Source organism: Giraffa tippelskirchi, chromosome 4 (genome assembly GCF_054371585.1).
Source record: "Giraffa tippelskirchi isolate mGirTip1 chromosome 4, T2T-mGirTip1v1.2.pri, whole genome shotgun sequence".
Lineage (NCBI taxonomy): Eukaryota > Metazoa > Chordata > Mammalia > Artiodactyla > Giraffidae > Giraffa > Giraffa tippelskirchi.
The window spans coordinates 12,096,015-12,121,086 of NC_137278.1; the positions used below are offsets into that span (position 1 = coordinate 12,096,015).

Sequence of the window (25,072 nt, forward strand, 5' to 3'; positions counted from 1 at the left end):
CAACAATATAACCCAAACATTCCATTCCTAGGTATTTATCCATTATTTTATAAATGAACACGTATAATCCAAATAGATTTGTACATGAGTGTTTATAGCAACTTTATGCACGGTAAACAGTACCTGGTCATCCCTAATGTCCATCAGCTACTAGATGGATAAACAATATTTTATCCCTATTTTTCACTGCATGAGTCATTATTCATTATAACATACTTGTGATACACAAAGCAATATGGGTGAATCTTGAGTGTATTACACTGAGCAAAAAAAGCCATACATATGAGAATATACTATATGATTTCATGTGTATAAAATCTAAAAGAGATAAAACTAGTCTATAGTGGATGAAAGCAGGCCAGCAGTTACCCTGGCCTGGGATGGAGAAGACAGGAACTGATTGAAAAGGGCACCAAAGAGCATTTTGAGGTGAACGAAATGTTCTGTTTTTTGATTGTGGTGATGGTTACACAGATATATATATTTGTCAAAACTCATTGAATTGTGTTTTTTAAATGTATGTGTTCTGTTATATATTAGTTATGACTTGATACAGTAAATTTTAAAAAGGAAAAAGACTTAGAAATTAATTTTTAAAAGAAGTTCTAACATTGAGTAGCTTTCAGAACAGCTCTGCTGATTTTCACATGATTTATGAACGTGGGTCAAGGGGTAACTTTGGAGGCAGGGTGGCTTTGGCTTTCTACTAGTTACCTAGACAATTTAGTCTTAAATTTTGTAATCTTATCTCAGTTAGTTTTTTGTACCTAAAAAAAAAAGAGGAAGTTGGCAAGGTTAACACTGTTATACCATGCTGGGATCATGAAACTTGCAGATGTATTGCTTTCACTGACAATATTGTATTGTTCCCTAGCTGTGGATTTGGGGGAAGGAATATGGCAAGAATAGTCCATCTTTTATTGATGTCAAGGCCTGTTTATAGACTTCATGTTCATCTGAAGCCCATGTGGATGCTGAGAACAGTAACATCATGTCCCTCCCTCTATAGCCATTTAACTAAGCACTCTTCATGTTTCCCTCTTAAAATTTAAAGAGCATCTTTTGTTCCTTCAAGAGTGTTAAGTGTATGCTGTTTAGCCAGTGGGTAGTTTGTAGGGCTTTTAAAAAGCTTGGTAAAAGAGAGCTCAAACTCTCCCAGGCTTCCAGTGATGTGGACATACCACAGTTTATCACTGATTTCCCAAAGCTCTGTTGGGGCCATTTCTTATATTCTTTGGCCTGAAACAGGTTTTTGTGTATGCATGAGTATATGAAGATCCTTACCATCTGTTTACACTCTCCTTTCTTTTACTTCATGCTTTCTATAACCTGATTGATGCTCTTCTAAATCAGACTTTCGTATGTGGTGATATATGTAATAGGACATTAAAGTATGTATTCCTTTTTGACGGTATGTATTCTACTTTCAAGATTTTTTTCTAACAAATACTTCTAAATGGAGAAAGCCACCTTACCAAATAGTGTTATGTTAACTCAAATTGGAAACAACCTTAATATCCAAAATTAAGGGAAGTATTTAAGGTGATTTATTCCACTGGTATTCCATACAGTCACTAAAAAATGATGGTGATGAAGAATGTGGGCAACACAGGAAATGCTAAGGATACAATTCAGTGAAACAAAGCAGAATATTGTTATTATATATCTACTATAACTATAATGAAGAAAAACACCCAGATACTATAATGAAGAAAAACACCCAGATACTCAGAAGTGAAAGATTTTTAAAAAAACTTCCAACTTATCAACAGTGGCATATTAGGATAGTAAAGCTATGAGTTAACATTTTCTAAATTTTCTGTGATATGATTATTACTAGTTTTATGATGGAAAAATCATCTTTCCTCCTCTCTCCTGAAACACTTGAATCTTGGCTTTTGGCTTTATGGTTTGTATGTCTTCAGGACTGTAGTTTCTCTTTCTTTTCCATGTTCTTTGGATAAAAAAAAATCACAAATGATTTAATGTTGCATATTAAATCACTTAAACTTCTGTTGTTCCTTAATGGAATTTTGGAGGGATATCCAAGAGGTTTCTAAGCCTGTGAAGAGAGAGGGAAACCACCTTGAGCAGTCTTCATTGATGTGAGAAGGGGAAGAAGGCAAGAGAAGAAAGATACTGTTTACAGAGCATCCGCAGTGCCCCAGGCCAGAGTAGTTTCCATTCCTTCTATGCAGCATCCATTTCTTCACAAGCTGGACGCTGACCCCAGGCGACCTCTCAGCCTCATCTTGTGTCTCTTCACTATTCACACCCCATTTCCCAGCCACAAGCAGAGTGATCCCGTTCCCCAAGGCCTCATGCTCTTTCACATCTCTGTGTTTCTTTCCATGCTCTTCCCTCTGGTTAGGACACCCTTGCTTCTCTGCATGGCTGAACCTGTTTGTTCTATAAGGCACCCCTCAAATGTCACTTCTGTCAATATGATGCTCCCACAATTTGGCACTCCCTTCTCTGGGATTTCATAACATTTTTTTCTGTACCTCTTTTATACCACTTACTATATCATAACTCTTTCCCCTCCTAAGCATTTAGGCCCTACATGGTTGTGAACACAGCCCTGGCACAGTACATGGCTCACAGGGGCACTAGGTGAATGTTTGTGGAATGAGTGACAGAAATGAAAGAAAGAGCAAAATATGCAATCTGGTTTGAACTCTAGATCTTGGAAAACTCATTTATTCAACATTTAACTCCACTTTGTACAAGTATCTGGAAAAGCAGATCTCTGAAGAGCAGAGTTCCTTTTTCAAAAGAGGAGAAATTCAGTGTACAGTATAGCTATAATTTACTGGGCATATTGAGTGCCAAGCATTTTGACTCTTTGGTCATGATTACTAAATGTCTTTGGGATTTTACTTTACAACCTAAAAATGGTTTTCTTTAAATTGCAAGTAGTCACCCATTAGTGAAACCATAAAATCAACTTAATGGGTCACAGCAAGCATTTTTTAAATGGAGTTGAACAAGAAATATCAGAGTATATCACAGATAATATGGATAATCATCATTTCATGAAACTTTTTAATTAAATGTGTTGTACATGATATACATATAATACTAGTTTACAAAGTATAATGCATTAATTACTCCACATGATAGTTTAAAAAAAAAAGAAAGAAAGCCATTGATATTGTGTGACCATTTTAATCATCAAAATTCATACTTTTTAAAGTGTGAACTACCATTTCATTATATGAATCTATACCATAATATATGAAATGAAGGTGTTAGTTACTCAGTTATGTCTGACTCTTTGCAACCCCATGGACTATAACCTGCCAGGCTCCTCTGTCCTTGAAATTCTCTAGGCAAGAGTACTGGAGTGGGTAGCCGTTCCCTTCTCCAGGGAATCTTCCCGACCCAGGGATCGAATCTGGGTCTTCTGCATTGCAGAGAGATTCTTTACCGTTTGAGCCATAATATATTTGACCTGATAATTTCAACTTTTGCTTTATTTTAAGGGCTTCCCTGGTAGCTCAGGCGGTGAAGAATCTGCCTGGAATATGGGAGACCCAGGTCCGATCCCTGGATTGGGGAGATCCCCTGGAGAAGAGAATGGCTACCTACCCACTTTGGTACTCTTGCCTGGAGAATTCCATGGACAGAGGAACCTGATGGGCTACAGTCCATGGGGTTGCGAAGAGTTGGACACAACTGAGCGACTAACACACACATTATTATAAACTATATGATGGACATTGTTGTTGTTTAGCTGCTAAGTTGTGTCCGATTGTTTGCCACCCCATGGACTGTAGGCTGCCAGGCTCCTCTGTCCATGGGATTTTCTAGCCAAGAATACTGGAGCAGGTTGCCATTTCCTTTTCCAGGGGATCGCAGGGGATCTTCCCGACCCAGGGATCAAACTTGCGTCTCCTACCTTGGCAGGAGGACTGAACCACCAGGGAATGCCAATGATAGACATATTTGTAGCTAAATCTCTGTCTCATTTACTCAAATTCCATGAATTGCTAGAGGTAGAATTTCTGAATCACGAGTATATAAAAATTTAAGGCTTTTGATGCATACTTTTAAATACCACCATCTCCCCCGAAAGATTGTATCAGTTTTCACTTTTATCAGTAACATGAAAGTTAGCGCCTACTTTTGAAAAATTGTTTAAAATCCATATAAGTTTCGGTGAAGATTATATGCATGTGTATGTACCCCAGTCATTTGTTGAGGCCAGCAGTGGTTTGGACCCTGTACTTCTCTTCTGTGAAAGTGGAAAATTGGGCATGGCTTCCTAATTGCAGTCCTGTCTTCAGTCTCTTCCAACTCCAGTCAGTTTTCTGGTCTTTCTAGAATTGAGTTTTCCTTGACCCTCCCTCAGTAATTGCTTGCTCTGTTCTTTGTATTCTCAAAGCGTATGGCTCATCCTTCTCTTGCGCACACGTCATGTTATATGGGAGTTATTTTTGTCTTTTAGTGTCCTCTCTTCAAACCCCTCTAGGGTAGGGACTAAAAACTCTTCCTTCTTTACGTTTGTATCTGCCTCAGAGTTCAATATATAGCACATACTCAGTAACTTTTCACTGAATGAATGACAGCATCTTGTTTAATTGTGACCTCAGGACTGGTTCAGATTACATTAAAATTGGGCTGTACCATGCAACTGACTGTCTATGGGAGTCCAAAGGCAAAATTGGTTCAGAAAGGCCCAGATTCAAATAAGCCTGGAGTCTGCTTGCTGCCTCACCTCTGGAGTACCTCTGCTTAGTATGCTAGTTGGATAGAGAGCAGTCCCTGCTCAGAGATGGCCTTGATTTGTTAGACCATTGCTAACAGCTTTGTTGGCTGGAGCTTCTCTATGCCATGTTTTTCCAAAGGCCCAGAACTGTCAGCCTCTATAGATGCTGCTGCGGGTCTCGTTGGTGTTGGTGTGCTATCCTACCTTGTGAGTCAACAATGCATTTAATCCCAGAAGCAAGGGAGCAGACCTCACAGGCTATCTGGCTTAGCTGTCGGTCCTTCTGGGAAATGTCTGAACTAATAGTAAATGTTGCGAAAAACCATTCTTAAAATTCCAGTAGGAAGAAAAATGCTGAGTAGGGAGATGGGCAGGCTCTGATTGTGTTCAGTATCTTTTGAATTATGTGTAGAGGCATTGTGGACGTCTACCCTCATGGACTCGATCCTTCTGACACATTAAAACATATTGTTAGTATTCTCTAATAGAAGATTTCTGCATTCAACAGGTATTTCCTGTGAGGAAACGTTAGTCAAGGGTTACAGACTTCAATTATAACATGAATAATTTCCAAAGATCTGAGGTACAGCACGGTGACTATAGTTAGTAATACTCTGTTTCATACTTGAAATTTGCTAAGAGAGTAGATCTTAACACTGTGTGTGTTCTTAACCACACAGTGAAAAAGTAACCCTGTGAAGTTATGAATATGTTAATTAACTGTGATTACTTCATAATATATACACTTATCAAATCGTCACCTTGTGCACTTTAAATGTATACAATTTTATTTGTCAATTAGACCTCAGTAAAGCCAGAAAAAACAAAAAAAACCAATACAGGCATTCCCTGAGCACCTACTATGTGTCAGATTTTGTATTCGATATAACAGATGCAGAGAAGATTTAAGACCCAGTGAGGTCAGTGGCTAGTTAGTAAAACAGCTACGAAAGACTGGGCTTCCAGTCTTGTCCCCACTTCTCCAATCCCAGACCATTCTCTACTGCTGTAAATAAAGGCATAATCTGGAACATGAATATCACTCTTTAACTTAAAACCCTTAACTGCTAAGTCACCTCAGTCGTGTCCGACTCTGTGCGACCCCATAGATGGTAGCCCGGCAGGCTCCACCGTCCCTGGGATTCTCCAGGCAACAACACTGGAATGGGTTGCCATTTCCTTCTCCAATGCATGAAAGTGAAAAGTGAAAGTGAAGTCACTCAGTCGTGTCCGACTCTTAGCCACCCCATGGACTGCAGCCTACCAGTCCCCTCCATCCATGGGATTTTCCAGGCAGGAGTACTGGAGTGGGGTGCCATTGCCTTCTCCTAAAACTCTTTAATGGTTCCTCATTTTCCTCTGGGTAAAATTCAGTCTCCATAATATGGCCTTTTATAGTCTCTGCCTGCTCTCCTGGCACATCTTGTACCAGCAGCTTTGTTTCCATCCACAGGAACCTCCAGATGCTTCTGGTTCAGTGTGTCCCAAAAGGGCAGGTCGATAGCCAGTTTACGAATGGAGATTGTTCATCCAGCCAAAGTTTTTTGGATGTGAGCTCAGTGTGTTGGTCCATAGGAGCATGGAGATGTACAAGAAACAGTCACTGTTCCTGGAAAAGGAGAGACGAGCATACTGGGAGGCAGGAATGGAATGCATTGAAGCTGGAGGTGTGAACAAAAGGGTAATGTGTTTGGGCAGGGAATAATAGTTTAGTCCAGCTGGAGCACAGGATGTGTGTTTGGGAAGGACAAAAGATGAAACTGAAGAAGTAGATGGAAAGGATCAGATGGGAAATGGTCTTCTGTCATACAAGTTTGGACTTCATATTTTGGGCAGTGGGAATCTACTAAGGTAGTTAGGTCAGTAATGATATGATAGAATCTACTGCACTGCAGACTAAGGGGTTGGACCCAACCTCTTGTTGCTTCTCTGGTTCTTAGAATCTGGCCAAGCTCTCTCCACCCCAAATCTGATATCGGACTTGGGTCAGGGGACAGTTTGCTGAATGGAACTCTTATCAGCATCACCATTATCCAGTCATTCATTGCTCGTGCTTTAGGGGATTATCTATAGGTGTCTTCTCTGTGCTGGGACCACTCTCCATGACAGTGTCCACTCCATGACTGGTAAATTTCATGAAGGAAGGGAAGGAGCGTCATGATCCAGAGGGACTTGCCTTGAGTGTGTGTGTGTATGATTTGTCAACAATCGAGTATTTTATGGGAGTTTATGGGGCTTCATTAAAGATGCCGGAGCGGGAGCGCTGTGGGACATCAGAAGAGACCTCGGCAATAAACCACAACTCCACACTCTGGAATGCAGTAAATGTTTAAGAGACTTCCTTCCTTTCATTACTGAATTTTGCTTTACTTTTATACCAGTAAAGAGTTGTGTTTTATTGGTTGAAATTTCTTGATTCCGTTTTCCCCAGGTCTGTTTAAAAGCTACATTTTATCTTTGAGGATGTTTGGCTCGTGGTAGAGGAAGTGCTGCCAGCGAATTCAATTAACTGGCAGAGCTCACAGATATTGTACACGGATTTCTTTTTTTTCCTCCTTTTTCACAACTGCTACATAAACACAGCTGGGTTTAATATTTGTCGTAACAAAGATTTAACTTGAATCATCTTACTCTGGGTAATTAATGCTTGGAATCTCAGCTACTTCTTCGTTCATTTGTGATCTCTTGCATTTCTTGACTCCGGCTATCTAGATAATGAAGTGTGCTCCTCTAGGTCTTTGCCCTGCCTTAAAACTGCTTAATATTTGGCCGTTCCTACTAGAGAGCAGATGCTTTTCTTTGCAAGAATTGAATTTCTGTCAGCTCTTTTATGCATCATGTGTTTGGAACTGTAAGTGGATCAAGTTGTTCATCACAGCAGGGACACTGTGAAACACATCTATTATATACACTTCCCACCCCCCCCTTCCTGGTTTTTTTCTTTTTTTTTCCTCCCCTGAGGAGGTGGAGATGCCCAGATCCCTTTGGGAAATATCTCAGTCTGTGTGGATATATCCATGTGATCCACCAGGGATCCAGCCTGGCTGCATTCCTAAGCATGGAAATCTGTATCCATTCAGCCCAGGATTGTTGCTGAGACAAATCCTGCTTTTTCCTTTGTAAACACCAAGCACTTCATTAACTCTCAAGAAAAGACTCTGATGTTGGGAAGGATTGAGGGCAGGAGGAGAAGGGGGCGACAGAGGATGAGATGGTTGGATGGCATCACTGACTCAATGGACATGAATGTGAGCAAACTCCAGGAGATAGTGAATGACAGCGGAGCCTGGCATGCTGCAGTCCATGGGGTCACATAGAGTCAGACACGATGAAGCAACTGAAAAACAACAGCAGCAACAACAACACATATGTTTGGGTCGATAAGCTTAGCATAATGAGCGACATTTCAGTCATTGATGCCCTGCTAAGTCGCTTCAGTCGTGTCCAACTCTATGCGACCCCATAGACGGCAGCCCACCAGGCTCCGCCGTCCCTGGGATTCTCCAGGCAAGAACACTGAGTGGGTTGCCATTTCCTTCTCCAATGCACAAAAGTGAAAAGTGAAGTCGCTCAGTCGTGTCTGACTCCTAGAGACCCCATGGACTGCAGCCCACCAGGCCCCTCCGTCCATGAGATTTTCCAGGCAAGAGCACTGGAGTGGGTTACCATTGCCTTCTATAAAAATGTTAATTGTGAGCCCATTATTCTTTTTTATGCTAAAATAATGGCTTGGGTAGTTTTTTGGCTTTAGAGTTGGGTTAGTATGGAAGAATAGTCACCACCTATTAGGCTCCTCCTGTGTGCCAACAATCCTGAGGGCAAGGGGGAGGTACTTCACCCCTTTTTTTCTATAAATGAAGAGAAGAAGTAAAGAAGATACCTTGCAGCTGAGTCAGAATTTGAACTCAGGGTTTGCCAGACATACATTCTTTGGTTGATCAATCAAGGCCTGGATTTATTACACATTTATTACATGCAGCCATTTCTCAGTTTGGATCGTCCCATTCCACATCAAGTCTCAGGCCAGACATTTGGCTTTTATGAACACCTTTGTATACATCTAAATCTGAACTATTGGTGATGATTGGAATCATTTGTTTAGTTTTCCTTTTTCCATCAGAGCTCAATGCAAATACAAGCCAACTTCCCCAAGCAATCTTCCATTTCTTGTAGTTTCCATTTTGTGTATTTCAGTCCCTAGATTCAACTTTGAGCAGTTAGCTGAGAATTCCAAATCTACATAATTTAGTGTGTCTACATAGCTTTGAAAAGCAGGGATCTTGATGTTCCTACTGTGGTATGCTGATCTTTTGGGTCTCTGATAATGCTGGGGGTGAAAGTGCATTTTGGTGCATTTTTAATCACTGTCATTCAATTTTGGGGAGTAATTATGGGACATTCACATGTCTGGCTGAAAAACTGCTGATTTGTGGGATTAATTATAGTTAAATGGAAAGGTGACTTTTGCTCACGAAGAAAGTTAGTCTCTTAGTAAACATTTTTAGTTATGATTAACTTTAGTCTTCTTCCGAATACTTTTCATTAGAACCAGGCATGTGTCCTGATTCGTTAGAAATAGAGTAACCACTTTATTTCTGATCTTCAGTCAGTTTTGTTGTTGGAAGGGTTTGTATTTTTTTTTTTAATTGATGAAGGATATGTTGTAAAAAAAAAACATGTATTATAACTTTCCTTTTACAAGTGTGTATCTGTCTTTTCAAAGGTAACTTACATTTGTATTTTGTGCCTTGTATTTGCAAGAGAATGGTTCTTGGTTTATTCATGTTGACAACTGAAAAGCCTTAGACCTAATTAAAAGAATTTCCACAAGCACCTTTACTGAACCATTTCATTACGCGGCACTGCACAGATTGCATTGTGAAACACAGTGATAGTTTAAATCTGACCTTTAAACCTAAACTGCCAGAAGTATGGGGGAGAAAACCCTTCTTTGAAAATACTCCATGGATACATACATACATAGGCATACATGCAGGCACATATTTGGATAGAAATAATCTTTTTATTGAATGACCACCTAATATTATAAATACACATTTACTTTGAGCTCAAATCTTATACCCTCTTTTAGTGTTCAGCTGCATTCATTGTGTGTGTGTGTGTGTGTGTGGTGTGTTAAAACTAAATTGTTTTTTAAGGAAAACAAAGACAATTTCTCCTGCTTCAGGCAAAAAAAAAAAAAAGTGTTTGGAAGAAGGTGAATATTACAAATAGACAAATGCAGAAATTTTTGCTGCTGTGTGTTTCCATTGACGATGCTGAGGGATTCGGATTAACTGCGCAAGGAGGGGGCTGGAGTGCACTGTGAGCGCATGACTCCTCCTGCGCTTTGTTTGGCAGATAGTAGAAATGGGCCTTTTCCTTTTTAAATTGTACTTTTTTACTCCAAGAATGTCATCCTGAGGACTTGATAGTTTGTTCTCAGGCTGCTCAACAGAGCCATTATGGCATGTAGTGAAGCAGCCACTCACATAATGAAAATTGATCCTTTTGTCTGACAAAAAGCTGCTTAGAATTGTAATGCTTGTCTCTAACTTTCTGACTTAATACTTGGCCCATGAGATGTCAGGAGAGACAGAGGGAGCAGAAACCTGGGGCCCTGGGGTCATAGCCAGCCCCAGCTTGGAGCTCCACATAACTAGCACAGTCCCCACTCCCCCATGGAGAACCAGGCTCTTTGAGGGAAAAATGGGATGCAGAAGAAGCAATTAAAGCCAACCGAGGTCAAGGTACAACCATGTTCTCAAGCAAGAAACAGAAAAGCAAGGAATGAAAGGAAGCAATAATGGAGATATATTCAGTTGTGGAAAAAATAAACCAGTATCATGGACAAATGTTATTTTCTTGTCTGAAAAAATCCTGGCAGCAGTGAGAATTAATGGAACAGCACAAACTTCGGAGTAAGACACATTTATACTTGACTTTGGCCTCTGCCCCTTGCTGTGCTGTCTGTGTGACTTGGAGCCAAGGTTCACTTTTCTCATCTGTATAGTGGGGATAACCATCCCCACCTGGCCTTCTTGTTCTGAAATTTTAATGCAGTTCTGGGTATGAAAGCACCTACCATGGCTTTTGGTACCTAGTAGAGTGCTTGATCACTCCAGTACTCTTGCCTGGAAAATCCCATGGACGGAGGAGCCTGGTAGGCTACAATCCATGGGGTCGCGAAGAGTCAGCCACGACCGAGTGACTTCACTTTCACACACTGGAGAAGGAAGTGGCAACCCACTCCAGTGTCTTGCCTGGAGAATCCCAGGGATGGAGGAGCCTGGTGGGCTGCCGTCTATGGGGTCGCACAGAGTCGGACATGACTGAAGCGACTTAGCAGCAGCAGCAGCAGAGTGCTTGATAAATACTAGTTCCTATTCCTTTTTCCTGATGAATTCCTGGTTTTCCCAGAAACTATTCCTCGGAAAGAGGGAAGTAAGATTGCCTTTACACATCAAAACTTTTTACTTCAAACTTGAGACAAAAACTAAGGCATTGACAGATGTACCGTACCGTTTTCAATGCCCATGTGAAGGCAGCAGAGGAGCCAATGTATGTGTACCCCTGAGGATGGGAAAACAAGGCAGTAATTCCCTCTCCCCTCTCCAGACCCACATGTTCCCCAGGAGATCTTATAACAAAGCCTTGATGTCTAGTTTATTCAGGAAAGGAAGAATCCATTTGCCTTAATCCTTAAGGGCTACTTTTTAAAGGGGGAGAGAAAGTAATTCTGTTGCCCCTCTTACAGCTGCTGATAGGTGTCTGATTTGTCACCAAAAAAAAAAAAAAAAATCTTTTAACTCTAGTTCTGACACTGAGCAGTTAATGCAAGAAGTGGGGCCCCCTGCACAGGCTAACTTGAGTCAGACTTTGAGAAGAGCTGTACCTCTGCTTGCAGTGTTATGCCAGCACTGAGGGTGGCCATAGTCCCTGCCTCCCTAGAACCTTCAGTCTTATGGAAGAGACAGACATTGATGGACTGTCACACAATGCATCGTTACATTGCTGTTTGTCTCTGAAGGAAAGGATACAGTGAGAGTATATGACAAGGGAACCTTGATCTAATCTGAGAGAGTCAGACTGAGGCTGAGGCAATGTTATTGACCTAAGACCAGAAGGATGAGCAGGACTTGATCTAGGGCCCTGGGATGTCCAGTGTGGTAGCTAATATTCACATGTGGCTGTTTAAATTTAAATAGATTGAAATGAAATAAAATGTAGTTCCTCACGGAGCAGCTACATTTCAAGTGCTCCTTAGCAGCTATTACATTGGACAACAAGGTGGTGGATTATTTGTGGAAAGGCCTATTGCATGGTGCTGAATGCTAGGCTGGGGTGATGTTGGTGACAACACTCCAGATAGAGGAGTTAGCCTATCCAAACATCCTGAGGTGTGAGAGAGGCCTGGGCAGACTGGAGCCCAGTGGGGTGGCTGAAGCCATGGAGGGGGTGCAGGAGCCGCAGATCTGAAAAAGGCTGGAGCCTTGCAGGCTTGACTTCAGTCTTTATCCTCAGAGCAGTGGGGAAGCTGCTGAAAGATCTGAAGTTGCCAGCACTGATAGAAAGAGGTGAATAGGAATGTTTCAGAGGTGACAGGTGACTAGTATACCATCCTTATTGCCTCTCCCCCAACAAGTTGCAACCTAGTGATGAGGAAAGGCACCTGTACTTGTTGAATGCTGATATGAATTGCAAGCACTGTCTTCATCACAGTGGGAAAGAAGATATGTCAGCTGCTGGTTATACAAAAAAGCCAAAGATGACTATACAGTCAGCAGAAACAAGACCAGGAGCTGACTGTGGCTCAGGTCACGAACTCCTTCAGATTACGTGGTTCAGATCATGAACTCCTAATTGCCAAATCCAGACTTAAATTGAAGAAAGTAGGGAAAACCACTAGGCCATTCAGGTATGACCTAAATCAAATCCTTTATGATTATACAATGGAAATGACAAATAGATTCAAGGGATTCGATCTGATACAGTGCCTGAAGAACTATGGGTGGAGGTTTGTGACATTGTACAGGAGGCAGTGATCAAGACCATCCCCAAGAAAAAGAAATGCAAAAAGGCAAAATGGTTGTCTGAGGAGGCCTTACAAATAGCTGAGAAAAGAAGAGAAGCTAAGGCAAAGGAGAAAAGGAAAGCTATACCCATCTGAGTGCAGAGTTTCAAAGAATAGCAAGGAGAAATACGAAAGCCTTCCTAAGCAATCAATGCAAAGAAATAGAGGAAAACAATAGAATGGGGAAGACTAGAGATCTCTTCAAGAAAAGTAGAGCTACCAAGGGAATGTTTCATGCAAAGATGGGCACAATAAAGGACAAAAACAGTATGGACCTAACAGAAACAGAAGATATTAAGAAGAGGTGGCAAGAATACACAGAAGAACTATACCAAAAAGATCTTCATGACCCAGATAACCACGATGGTGTGATCACTCACCTAGAGCCAGACATACTGGAATGCGAACTCAAGTGGGCTTTAGGAAGCATCACTATGAACAAAGGTAGTGGAGGTGATGGAATTCCACCTGTGCTATTTCAATTCCAAAAAGATGATGCTATTGAAGTGCTGCACTCAATATGCCAGCTGCTGCTGCTGCTAAGTCGCTTTAGTCGTGTCCAACTCTGTGCGACCCCATAGAAGGCAGCCCACCAGGCTCCGTCGTCCCTGGGATTCTCCAGGCAAGAATACTGGAGTGGGTTGCCATTTCCTTCTCCAGTGCATGAAAGGGAAAAGTGAAAGTGAAGTCGCTCAGTTGTGTCCGACTCTTAGCGACCCCATGGACTGTAGCCTACCAGGCTCCTCGGTCCATGGGATTTTCCAGGCAAGAGTACTGGAGTGGGGTGCCATTGCCTTCTCCGCAATATGCTAGCAAATAATGGAAAACTCCGCAGTGGGCTTTCTGCTAAGGACTGGAAAAGGTCAGTTTTCATTCCAATCCCAAAGAAGGGCAATGCCAAAGAATATTCAAACTACCACACAATTGCATTCACTTCACATGCTAGCAAAGTAATGCTCACAATTCTCCAAACCACGCTTCAACAGTGCATGAACTGAGAACTCCCAGATGTTCAAGCTGGTTTTAGAAAAGGCAGAGGAACCAGAGATCAAATTGCCAACATCCATTGGATCATAGAAAAGGCAAGAGAATTCCAGAAAAACATCTGCTTCATTGACTATGCTAAAGCCTTTGACTGTGTGGATCACAACAAACTGTGGAAAATTCTTCAAGGCATGGGAATACTAGATCACCTTACCTGCCTCCTGAGAAACCTGTATGCAGGTCAAGAAGCAACAGTTAGAAACGGACATGGAACAACAGCCTGGTTCAAAATTGGGAAAGGAGTACATCAAGGCCATATATTGTCACCCTGCTTATTTAACTTATATTCAGAGTACATCATGCAAAATGCCAGCTGGATGAAGCACAAGCTGGAATCAAGATTGCCAGGAGAAATATCAATAACCTCAGATATGCAGATGACACCACCCTTATGACAGAAAGCAAAGAGGAACTAAAGAGCCTCTTATTGAAGGGGAAAGAGGAGAATGAAAAAGCTGGCTTAAAACTCAACATTCCAAAAACTGAGATCTTGGCATCCAGTTCACTCAATTAATGACGAATAGATGGGGAAACAATGGAAACAGTGAGAGACTTTATTTTTTATGGCTCCAAAATCACTGCAGATGGTGACTGCAGCCATGAAATTAAAAGATGCTTGCTCCTTGAAAGAAAAGCTGTGACCAACCCAGACAGTATATTAAAAATCAAAGACATTGTTTTGCCTACAAATGTCTGTATAGTCAAAGCTATGGTTTTTCCAACAGTCATGTATGGATGTGAGAGTTGGGCCATAAAGAAGGCTGAACACCAAAGAATTGATGCTTTTGAACTGTAGTGTTGGAGAAGACTCTTGAGAATCCCTTGGACTGCAAGGAGATCAAACCTGTCAATCCTAAAGGAAATCAGTCCTGAATATTCATTAGAAGGACTGATGCTAAAGCTGAAGCTCCAATACTTTGGCCACCTGATGCGAAGAGCAAACTTGTTAGAAAAGACCCTGATGCTGGGAAAGATTGAAGGCAGGAGGAGAAGGGGATGACAGAAGTTGAGATGATTGGATGGCATCACTGGCGCGATGGACTTGAGTTTGAGTAGGCTCCGGGAGTTGGTGATGGACAGGGAAGCCTGACGTGCTGCAGTCCTTGGGGTCCCAAAAAGTCGGACATGACTGAGCAACTGAACAACAACAACAAATGATGATGATGATGATGAATTCAATGGGAGAACCCCCTCTGGAGTAGTAATAAGCTAACTTATGGCTGGCCTGGGGTGCTTGACTACAATTGCACAGGAGCTGGGCCCTGGTCATGTGTAGCTCTGTTCCCAGCACATCTCCAGCATGGGGCCTGCAAAGATTAGGCATCAACCAAAGTAACAGAGTAATGTGTCCTGAGAAAGATCTGTTTGTTCCGACAGAGAGCATTGCAGAAAGTCAGTGGCTTTTAAATTTTCTTCTAATAGAAAAGTTTTGTTAGAGAATGACATAAAGTGTAGCCAGGCTTAGGGATAATCTTGAGGCCCCTGAAATTGAGTAGAAGATAAAGTTGGAAACAGTACTGGAGCCAAACCCATAGAAGGCCTTGAATATTGTGCCAAGGAACTTGGACTTTGTATGTTAACACCATGGAGTCACTGAAAATTTTAGAGGAAGGGAGTGATATGTTCAGCTTCTCATTTTAGAAAGATAATTCAGTGCAAAGGATGGATTAGACCAGAAAGAAAATAGAAGAAGGACCACTAGTTGAAAAGACTGATACGGTAGTCCAGGTACTAATCAACCAAAACACAAAGCCAGGCAATTTGCTGCATCTGTTTTCCATTTGCATCTATTATATATTAATCCTCACAATGTATGTATGTTACAAATACCTCAATTTACAGCAAAGGGCACTGAAGCTCAGAAAGATTAAGAAAGTAAGGAAAGCTGATTTGTAATCTTGGGCTTTTGTGAATCAAGCTCTACATCTACTGCCTGAGGAATGCGTTAGGGATAGAGGATCAGGTGAAGCCAAGAGACCCCAGAGGTAGAGCCTGCAGTGATCAGAGAAAACAAGAAGAGGGTGCAGGATGGGGTGGTCTGTATTGCATATGTTACTGGACATGTGGCGTATGCAATGCTGAGTAAGACGGGTGCAGTTGTCCACTTGAATTCATTTAGCGACCGGAGCTTCATTTTCCTTGCAGTTTTGGTTGCAATCTTAGTGATGGTCTTCTGCAAAAGGGAAGAGGATGAGTATCCATTTCTCCCCCAATCCTTCTCAGTCCAGACCAGTTCGTCCAATGATCAGTCACTGAAGAATGTAATCCTAGACTTTCCTCCAAGCAAGGAGGCTCAACCACTGGAAATGCCTTTCAAGATGTCGAAACTCTCATTCATCTGTTCTTTTATTTAGCAAAAAGTGCTGGATGATGACCCTGGGCCAAGTACTGCTGGAACACTGCTGGCCCTTCTAAGAACTCTAGTAGGAAAGGTGGTAGACACTGCAGTTCATGGACACATCACCTACCAGTCCAGGGGGCCCAGACAGGACATCATTAAGCCTGTCTTAGTGGTCAGGGAGGGCTTCACAAAGGAGGGAACATCTGGATTCCCGCTTTCCCTTAACCCAAGGCAATGTTTAATTTGACTGTTAAAGAGAAACACCTCATTTGAATTCTCCATTATAAAAGTAACATGCTTTTTTATAAACGATAATGAAAGCAATCAAAAGTGCATCAAGTAGAAAGTGAAAGTATCTCCACATGGTTAGTTTGATCCGTGGCATTTTATATTCTTACTACCTGTATATAAACAGCTATATATAAAAATGACTTTATGTCTTTTTGTATTTCTGAATGATTCATATTGTATGTATGGCTCTGTAACTTGTATTTTCCCCTCATTTGGGAGTAGTTTGTGGACATCTTTTCATGTTACTTCATAAATTACTGCTACACTTCTTTTAGCAGCTATGTGGTATTTCAAGGATGTGGTATAATTTATTTAATAGGCCCCTACTCATGGGTACTTACATGGTCTTTCAAAGAGTAAATAGATGTTCACGAGTGGGACAGAAAGGGACCAGGGACAGTTCCATCTGAGTTGTCAGCATGTGTTTGGGCTGGAGGGTGGTATATGCTTCTAGATAGCAATTCAGTGTAAGTCAAGTATCCGTTAAGTGGGGCCAAAGGAAGCAAGGCCATTTGAAGAAAGCAGCACAGACTGCTCTGAGGAGTTTCTGCAAGTGGTGATGGCCAAGAGTGGGGGCATTGAAGGACACTGATAGAAATCAGATTCATATGTTTCCGAGAATACTAGAACAGCTATGGATAGATGGCACTGAGGGAAAACTGAAGCCAGCCCATCTAGGAAACAACTCCACTGATCTGGGCCAGAGAGGATGGGCAGAGCCGAGCAGCACAGGGCCAAGGTCATGGACACTGAGAGATTCTGAGTATATTGGGGGGAGGAGGAGGTAACATTTGGAGAATGGTTGTGGAAAGGGAAGGAGAAGAATGGGATCTAACGTCTGAATCTAGTCTGGGAGACTGGTTGGAGGGTGCTGTGGTATCCAAAATGGGACAAGAGGAGGAATGGGAGAGCTACGAAGCTTACAGTTCAATTTTGTACTCTCTTCCCTTTGTTTTCCGTCTCCCTCCTGATACCTCATTAAAGGAGGAAGCCACCCCTACTGGCTTTTATGTCCCCCCCAGATTATGCCAGATGATCCCTGATGTTAATGATTTGACCAGCATCTGCAGGAGCACTCTGAGCAAGTTGGGTTTTACATGTATGACTGTGGGTTATTTAAGCTTCAGCTTCTCCTTCCTCACTTTTATTTAAAAGACAGAATGTTATCACCAGTTATCAGATGCGCGTATACTTGAAGTTTCAAATTTTAAGTGCTGACAAAAGGTTTCTCCTTGTTTCAGGGTGAGGAGAGGTCTTCAGAAGTCTTGGCCTAAGTGGTCACAGGGGCACCAGGAACCCAGGACCCCTTGGCAGGTTTCAGAGCAGCTGGGGCTAGCAGGAAGGCACACACTCCTATTTGCTCAGTTACAATCAGCAACGACTTCTTTGTGCAAAATGGTAATGAGGCCATTAGGAGAGGCTCACCTGAAGTGCAGCCTTGTGAGTCCAAGGTAATTAAACACCTCCCGAATGAAAGGGAAAGGCCAGGGAAGGTTAAGTGAGGAATAATCTGCAGCACAGGTGGCCCAAGGGCTTTGAGGAGCCAAAAGAGCGACACCAGCTGCACTATTTCAAAGGATGGAAATGTCACCCTCGTCCCTAGGAAAGGCAGAATTTTTGTTATTTGGAGGGTGGGAAGTGGGCAATATTTTTAACATTTTAATAAAGCATATTTCTTTCTCATATTGCTATTTCATGTTGGAGGCCCATGGCAGTCTGCTGGGCACCAATTGGCCAGCGCTGCTTCTTGTGGGCTCTCACCACATGAGTGGGCTCTGGGACGCATGAGTCCCAGAATAGGGGGTGGGGGGGGTGGGTAAGTCACAATAAGCAGAGTATTTACAACCAGGTGTGGAGATAGACTCCAAGCTGCTTCCAGAGGAAAACTGATTTCCTTGGCCCACCTCCGCATGGAAATACAGTGGCTACCCCATCAACACATGTTCCCATCCCTTTTGACTTAGCCAAGAAGGAGGTCACCCTACCTTCACACACTCGACTTTTGAAGCGTGTGGTTTGCCCCTGTAGCAGCGGCACAGGGTTTCTGTGTATAGTAAACACAGATTGTTTTTATCTTAAAAGATCTAGCACTGAGTATTTTTACCATTTGGCTTCTGGCTTCAAAATCTCTGCTGTCTCCACGTAAAACCTTATACATGAATATTCACAGCAGCGTTAATAATAATAGCCAAAAAGTAGAAATGACCCAGATGCCCTTCAGTTGATGGAGATGCATAAAATGTGCTCTTTCCATATGATGAAATATTATTCAACTGTGAAAAAGAATGAAGTACTAATAAGTGCTACAGTGTGGATGAAATATGTTTATAATGAGCACTAGGCTAAGTATAGAAAGAGCACATTTTATGTATCTCCATCAGCTGATGGGCATCTGTGTCATTTCTGTATACGCTTTTATGTGGAGACAGCAGAGATTTTGGGGAACAAACATGGACATGGACAACGGACTGGTTCAAAATTGGGAAAAGAGTACATAAAGGTTGTATATTGTCACCCTGCTTATTTAACTTATATGCAGAGTACATCATGCGAAATGCCAGGCTAGATGAATCACAAGCTGGAATCAAGATTGCCAGGACAAATATCAACAACCTCAAATATGCAGATGACACCACTTTAATGGCAGAAAATGAAGAGGAACTAAAGAGCCTGTTGATGAAGGTGAAAGAGGAGAGTGAAAAAGCTGGATTAAAACTCAACATTCAAAAAACTAAGATCATAACATCCGGTCCTATCACTTCATGGCAAATAGCTGGAGAAAATATGGAAATAGTCTATAAATGGCCTTTATATTTTATGGCTCCAAAATCACTGCAGATGGTGACTGCAGCCATGAAATTAAAAGACGCTTGCTCCTTGGAAGGAAAGCTATGACAAACATAGTGTATTAAAAAGCAGAGACATCACTTTGCTGACAAAGGTCCACATAGTCAAAGCTGTGGTTTTTCCAGTAGTCAAATATGGATGTGAGAGTTGGACCATAAAGAAGGCTGAGTGCCGAAGAACTGATGCTTTCGAACTGTGGTGTTAGAGAAGACTCTTGAGAGTCCCTTGGACTGCAAGGAGATCAAACCAGTCAATCCTAAAGGAAATTAAACCTGAATATTCATTGGAAGCTCCCATACTGTGGCCACCTGTTGCAAAGAGCTGACTCAATGGAAAAACTCTGATGCTGAGAACAATTGAGGGCAAGAGGAGAACAGGGCAACAAGATGAGATAGTTGGATGGCATCACTGACTCAATGGACATGAGTTTGAGCAAACTATGAGAGATAGTGAAGGACAGAAGCGTGGTGTGCTGCAGTTCATGGGGTAGCAAAGAGTCAGACACAACTTAGTGACTGACTAACAACAACAGCACTGCTAAGTGAAAGAAGCCAGTCACAAGAAGGGCCACATATTATATGGTTCCATTTATATGGAATGTCCAGAAGAGACAAATTCATAGAGACAGGATGTGGATCAGTGGTTATCTAGGACTGGGGCAAGGGAGAAGGGGACAGGAGTAGTGGGGAATAAGATGTGCCTACCAATAAGGTGGATTCTCTTTTTGGGGGTGATAAAAGTATTCTGGAATTTAGATAGTAATGATAGTTGTACAACATTGTCACTGTACTAAAACTTCTGAATTGTATATTTTCAATGAATGAATTTTATAATATGTAAAATATATCTTAATAAGCTATTACAAACCCTTTATCAGAAGCTTGGGGCTTCTGACAAGAAATAATGTCCATGGAACGTTTCAAAAGTGTGTGTAATCCATCCCAGATTCTTAATATTTTTATGTTCACAGGCACCTTTAGGAACCTGAATATAGCTATACAGCCTACACCCAGAAAAAAAATCATTACTCATTCATGTTAGAAAAAATTTGTTGATAATTCATGAACCACCTGCATCTAATTTCCTATTTCACCTTAAAATTTTACCCTAGATCCTATCCTTCAATAATGTCAGGCCATTAGGTAGTCCTATATCTAAGTCCCATACAGATTCCTAAATTTGCTCTTGATATATCACCTGCACACTTAAAAACAGTTGTTAGCTTTACATTTATCTCAAGATCAAGGGGAAGATTCCTTAATGTATTCAATTCTTAACCCCAGCCCTGCCGTCTATTCTCATTTTAAGCTATCTTCTCCACATTCTCTCAACTGAAGCCACAGTTCTCCCTAGTATCTGAACTCCTCCACACTATAGTGTCTTTGCAGATGCTGATCCCCATGTTTGGTACACTGTTCCATCCCTTCTTTGTGAATTAACTGCTTTAGCTCATCCTTCAGATCTCAGTATAAGCCTGTTTCTCTGCACAAAGGCTTCCCTGACCTCCTTGGTGAGCTCTATCACAGGCTCATCATGGTAGCAGTGTCACATGTATTGGTATTTTCCTCACAAGAATACAAGTTTAAGGTTTTGCTCACCATTGTATCACCATTGACTCAAGGCTACCAAGTTGCCCGATTCCAGGGGCACTTTTCACATGGAACACAGTGTGAATGGTGTGCCCAGAAGTTGTGCAATATGGCATCCTTAGATTAATGGAATACATCATAGCATATTGGAAACAGCCAATACATCCAATACACAGCATATTGGAAACAGCCTGGGAAGGTTGATCTTGTCTCTGAGGGCAACAACTGTCATGTCACATAATCTTTCCTACATTGAGGATTCAGGAAATATCTCTTTTAGTTATCATTTTCAGTAAATTTTGTGTTCATTTGTGTAACTGCTTTGGACCCAAAGAATCCCACAGCTTCTCATGTTTTCCTTTTTACTTTGACAGCTAGGAGGCTCAACTCAAATTTGAAGTCTACTTCAAGCTACTATTCAGTTCAGTTACTCAGTCGTGTCCGACTCTTTGCGACCACATGGACTGCAGCCCTCCCTGTCCATCGCCAACTCCCGGAGCTTGCTCAAACTCATTTCCATCGAGTCAGGGATGCCATCCAACCATCTCATCCTCTGTTGTCCCCTTCTCCTCCTGCCTTCAATCTTTCCCAGCATCAGGGTCTTTTCCAATGAGTCCATTCTTCATATCAGGTGGCCAAAGTATTGGAGTTTCAGCTTCAGCATCAGTCCTTCCAATGAATATTCAGGACTGATTTCCTTTAGGATTGACTGGTTGGATCTCCTTGCAGTCCAAGGGACTCTCAAGAGTCTTCTCCAACACCACAGTTCAAAAGCATCAGTTCTTTGATGTTCAGCTTTTTTTATGGTCCAACTCTCACATCCATACATGACGACTGGAAAAACCATAGCTTTGACTAGAGGGACATTTTTTGGTAAAGTAATGTCTCTGCTTTTTAATATGTTGTCTAGGTTGGTCATAACTTTTCTTCCAAGGAGCAAGCATCTTTTACTTTCATGGCTGCAGTCACCATCTGCAGTGATTTTGGAGCCCCCCAAAATAAAGTCTGTCACTGTTTCCATTGTTTCCCCATCTATTTGCCATGAAGTGATGGGACCAGATGCTATGATCTTAGTTTTTTGAATGTTGAGTTTTAATCCAGTTTTTTCACTCTCTTCTTTCACTTTCATCAAGAGGCTCCTTAGTTCCTCTTTGCTTTCTGCCGTAAGGGTGGTGTCATCTGCATATTTGAGGTTATTGATATTTCTCCCAGAAATCTTGATTCTAGCTTGTGATTCATCCAGCCTGGCATTTTGCATGATGTACTCCGCATGTAAGTTAAATAAGCAGGGTGACAATATACAGCCTTGATGTACTCCTTTCCCAATTTTGAACAAGTCCATTGTTCCATGTCTGGTTCTGTTGCTTCTTGACTTGCATTCAGATTTCTCAGGGGGCAGGTGATGTGGTCTGGTATTCGCATCTCTTTAAGAATTTTCCACAGTTTGAATCAAACACAAGACCTGATGGCTTATGTTTATATATTAAATCTATACCTGGCTTATTTTTTTCCATTGTCATGACTTTGTCTACGTTAATCTGTTGCATGCATATCTATAAGATACATAAGTGTGTTTCTGTACATCTGTATAATGACTATTCCTTTAGAGTATGAGTTTTATAATAATATATATTATATATACTTTATGGGGGCTTACCTGGTGGCTCAATTGGTAAAGAACCCACCTGAGTTTGATCCCTGGGTTGGGAAGATCCCCTAGAGGAGGGAATGGCAACCCACTCTAGTATTCTTGCCTGCAGAATTCCCATGGACAGAGGAGGCTGGGGGGCTCCAAAGAGTCACTGGTGGGTCTCAAAGAGTCAGACATGACTGAGTGTCTAAGCACACATCTTTATGGAGTGGGTTGTCATACCCTCCTCAAGGAAATCTTCCCAACCCAGGGATCGAACCCCGGTCTACCACATTGCAGACAGATTCTTTACCAACTGAGCTACCAGGAAAGCCCAGGAATACTTCTGGAATACTGCTGGAGTGGGTAGCCTGTCCCTTCTCCAAGGGATCTTCCCGACCCAGGAATTGAACTGGGGTCTCCTGCATTGCAGGCATATATAATTTATAATACATTTGATAAATATTTTGGGTATGAGGTGTATAATAATATATATTATATATTATAAATAAGCCATTTATTTCTAACATTTGTAAGTGATCTGAAGAGGAAATAGAATTGGAACTAAAAAAATTTGTATAGCTTGGACTCAGATTATAAGGTTTCAATTCATAATTCCAACTTGACCACTTCTTTTGTTTGTTACTAGGCATGTAATCTAATCTCTCTGAGACTGTTAATACCCTTGTAAGATAGGAACACAATCCCTTTCCTATAGGATTGTTGAAAGAATTAAGTACAGAAATTTATGTGAAAGCAATTACCTGACACATTGAAACTGCTTAGCAAGTGATTTTGTTTTTGTTTTTATTAGATATGTGCTAATAAGAGCAACATTTATTTAAATTTCAAAAACCTGCCCTAATCCTGAATGTGTGTATGCTCTCCCAGCAGCTGAGGGGTTGGATCCATCCCCCTCACCAGGGTTTTCTAAAGCTCTGTACATGTTGGGTATAGCCATCCTCCTCCCACCCTGCCCTCAGCCTGTGTCTCCTTTCCGTCACCAGATCTCTTCATTGAAGAACCGGCTGAAGAAGGTCTCCACGACAACTGGCGATGGTGTGGCCAGAGCCTTCCTCAAGGCCCAGGCCGCTTTCTTCGGCAGCTACCGAAACGCTCTGAAAATCGAGCCGGTGAGTAGCTTCTTGGCATGTCACAAATCCATGTTTGGTCAGGGCCACAAGAAACTTGCTAGTCATCTTGTTGTTGAATTCACCAAAGGAGGTTTTATGTGTGTGTGTTTGGTGGGGACTGGAGAAGTGTGCTCCCCTCACACTACCTCTTAGCACAAGGAAGCTGCGCTGCCCCATGTGGAGGACTGTCTGCTCCTGTGGATGTTAGGACCCCTCTCTTCCCTGGACAGTAGCACCCTCTGTGGGTCGCAGTGCTTAACACTGTATACACCTGCTCTCACTGTGAAGTCCTGGTAAGCCTATGAGATAGCAGTGATCATTTCCACTTGACAAATGGGGAAACTGAGGCTCACAGAAACGATGACTTGCTAACCAGTGGAAGAGCCAGCCAGGTAGGTTGTCCCAAAGTCCATGCTTCCCTCTGTGCCTCACTGCCCTTTTCCTGCAAAGGGACCTCTTCTCCACACTTGAGAGAGCAGAGCATCCAGAGGCTCACTTCTTAGAGGTTCCCAGAGTGGTCTTGGTATATTGACTACTAAGTGTGCTGAGGGCTGGAGAAGGATGTCATCTGCCTCCAGGGCCCGTCAGCCTTTCAGAGCCTCTGTTGCCTCATCCGTGAGGTGATTAGTTATTGTGAGGATATGAAGACACCAGGTCATCCCTAAAACCAAAGAAACTACCAGTGAGAAGCTTTCATCAGACACTTGATTACTCATAGCCTCTTGGCCAAGGAGAATGGAGAAATTGACCTGAGGACCTGGGTCACTGCATAGGAAAGGATGCTGGAAGGGACCTTGCTGATAGCCCTTTTCTCTCGGGACATGGGACTGCCTTCATCCTGATCAGGCAGAGATGGCAACCATACCCAACCTAGTCAGAGTGTCTGTGAGGGACCTAGACAGACATTTTGTTAGATTAAATGACAGAAGATGAGTAGCTATCAGGCAGTGCATTTCATGTGCAAACTCTGACAGTGAATCTTGACCATGCTGCCTCATAAGCCACAGTTATACCTGGATAAGTACTTGTTGACTGTTATGAGTCCATCATGTGTGTAAGTAAAGCACAGAGTGATAGCAAGCACCCTTTAGCCAGGGTGCACACTCTGTGAAGTGGTTGGGGCAGTGGGTGCTCAAGGACAGCAGCCTCGAGCCACCTTGTTCTTGTCTTCCATCCAGCACTAGGGCCTGACTTCTTGGCTGCCTCAGCTTCAGGCAGTGTCACCTGACAGAAGGGATGCACTCTCTTTGCTTCTTAAGAAATACTTCCCTTAGGTCCTAAAAAGCCCTTCAGCTTAAAGCAAGTTTCTCGTGTCCTGCTTGTCTCCAAGACAGGAGGCTCTGATTCTTTGTCCTGACCTTGGGCCCAGCCAAACCAGTCAGTTCCAGTGCTGTTTTGAGAGCTGTTCTGTT

The 25,072-nt window shown here is 42.1% G+C and overlaps 1 protein-coding gene across 3 annotated transcripts in view; it reads left to right on the plus strand.

Moving 5' to 3' along the window:
- DENND1A (DENN domain containing 1A) overlaps nucleotides 1-25,072 on the plus strand; it is a 537,858-nt gene that overhangs the window by 362,038 nt on the left and 150,748 nt on the right. For all 3 annotated transcript variants that reach the window (XM_081588650.1, XM_081588651.1, XM_081588652.1), the window contains one exon: nucleotides 23,535-23,660. In XM_081588650.1, coding sequence (XP_081444776.1) covers nucleotides 23,535-23,660 — 126 coding nt within the window. The remainder of the gene's footprint in view (nucleotides 1-23,534; nucleotides 23,661-25,072) is intronic.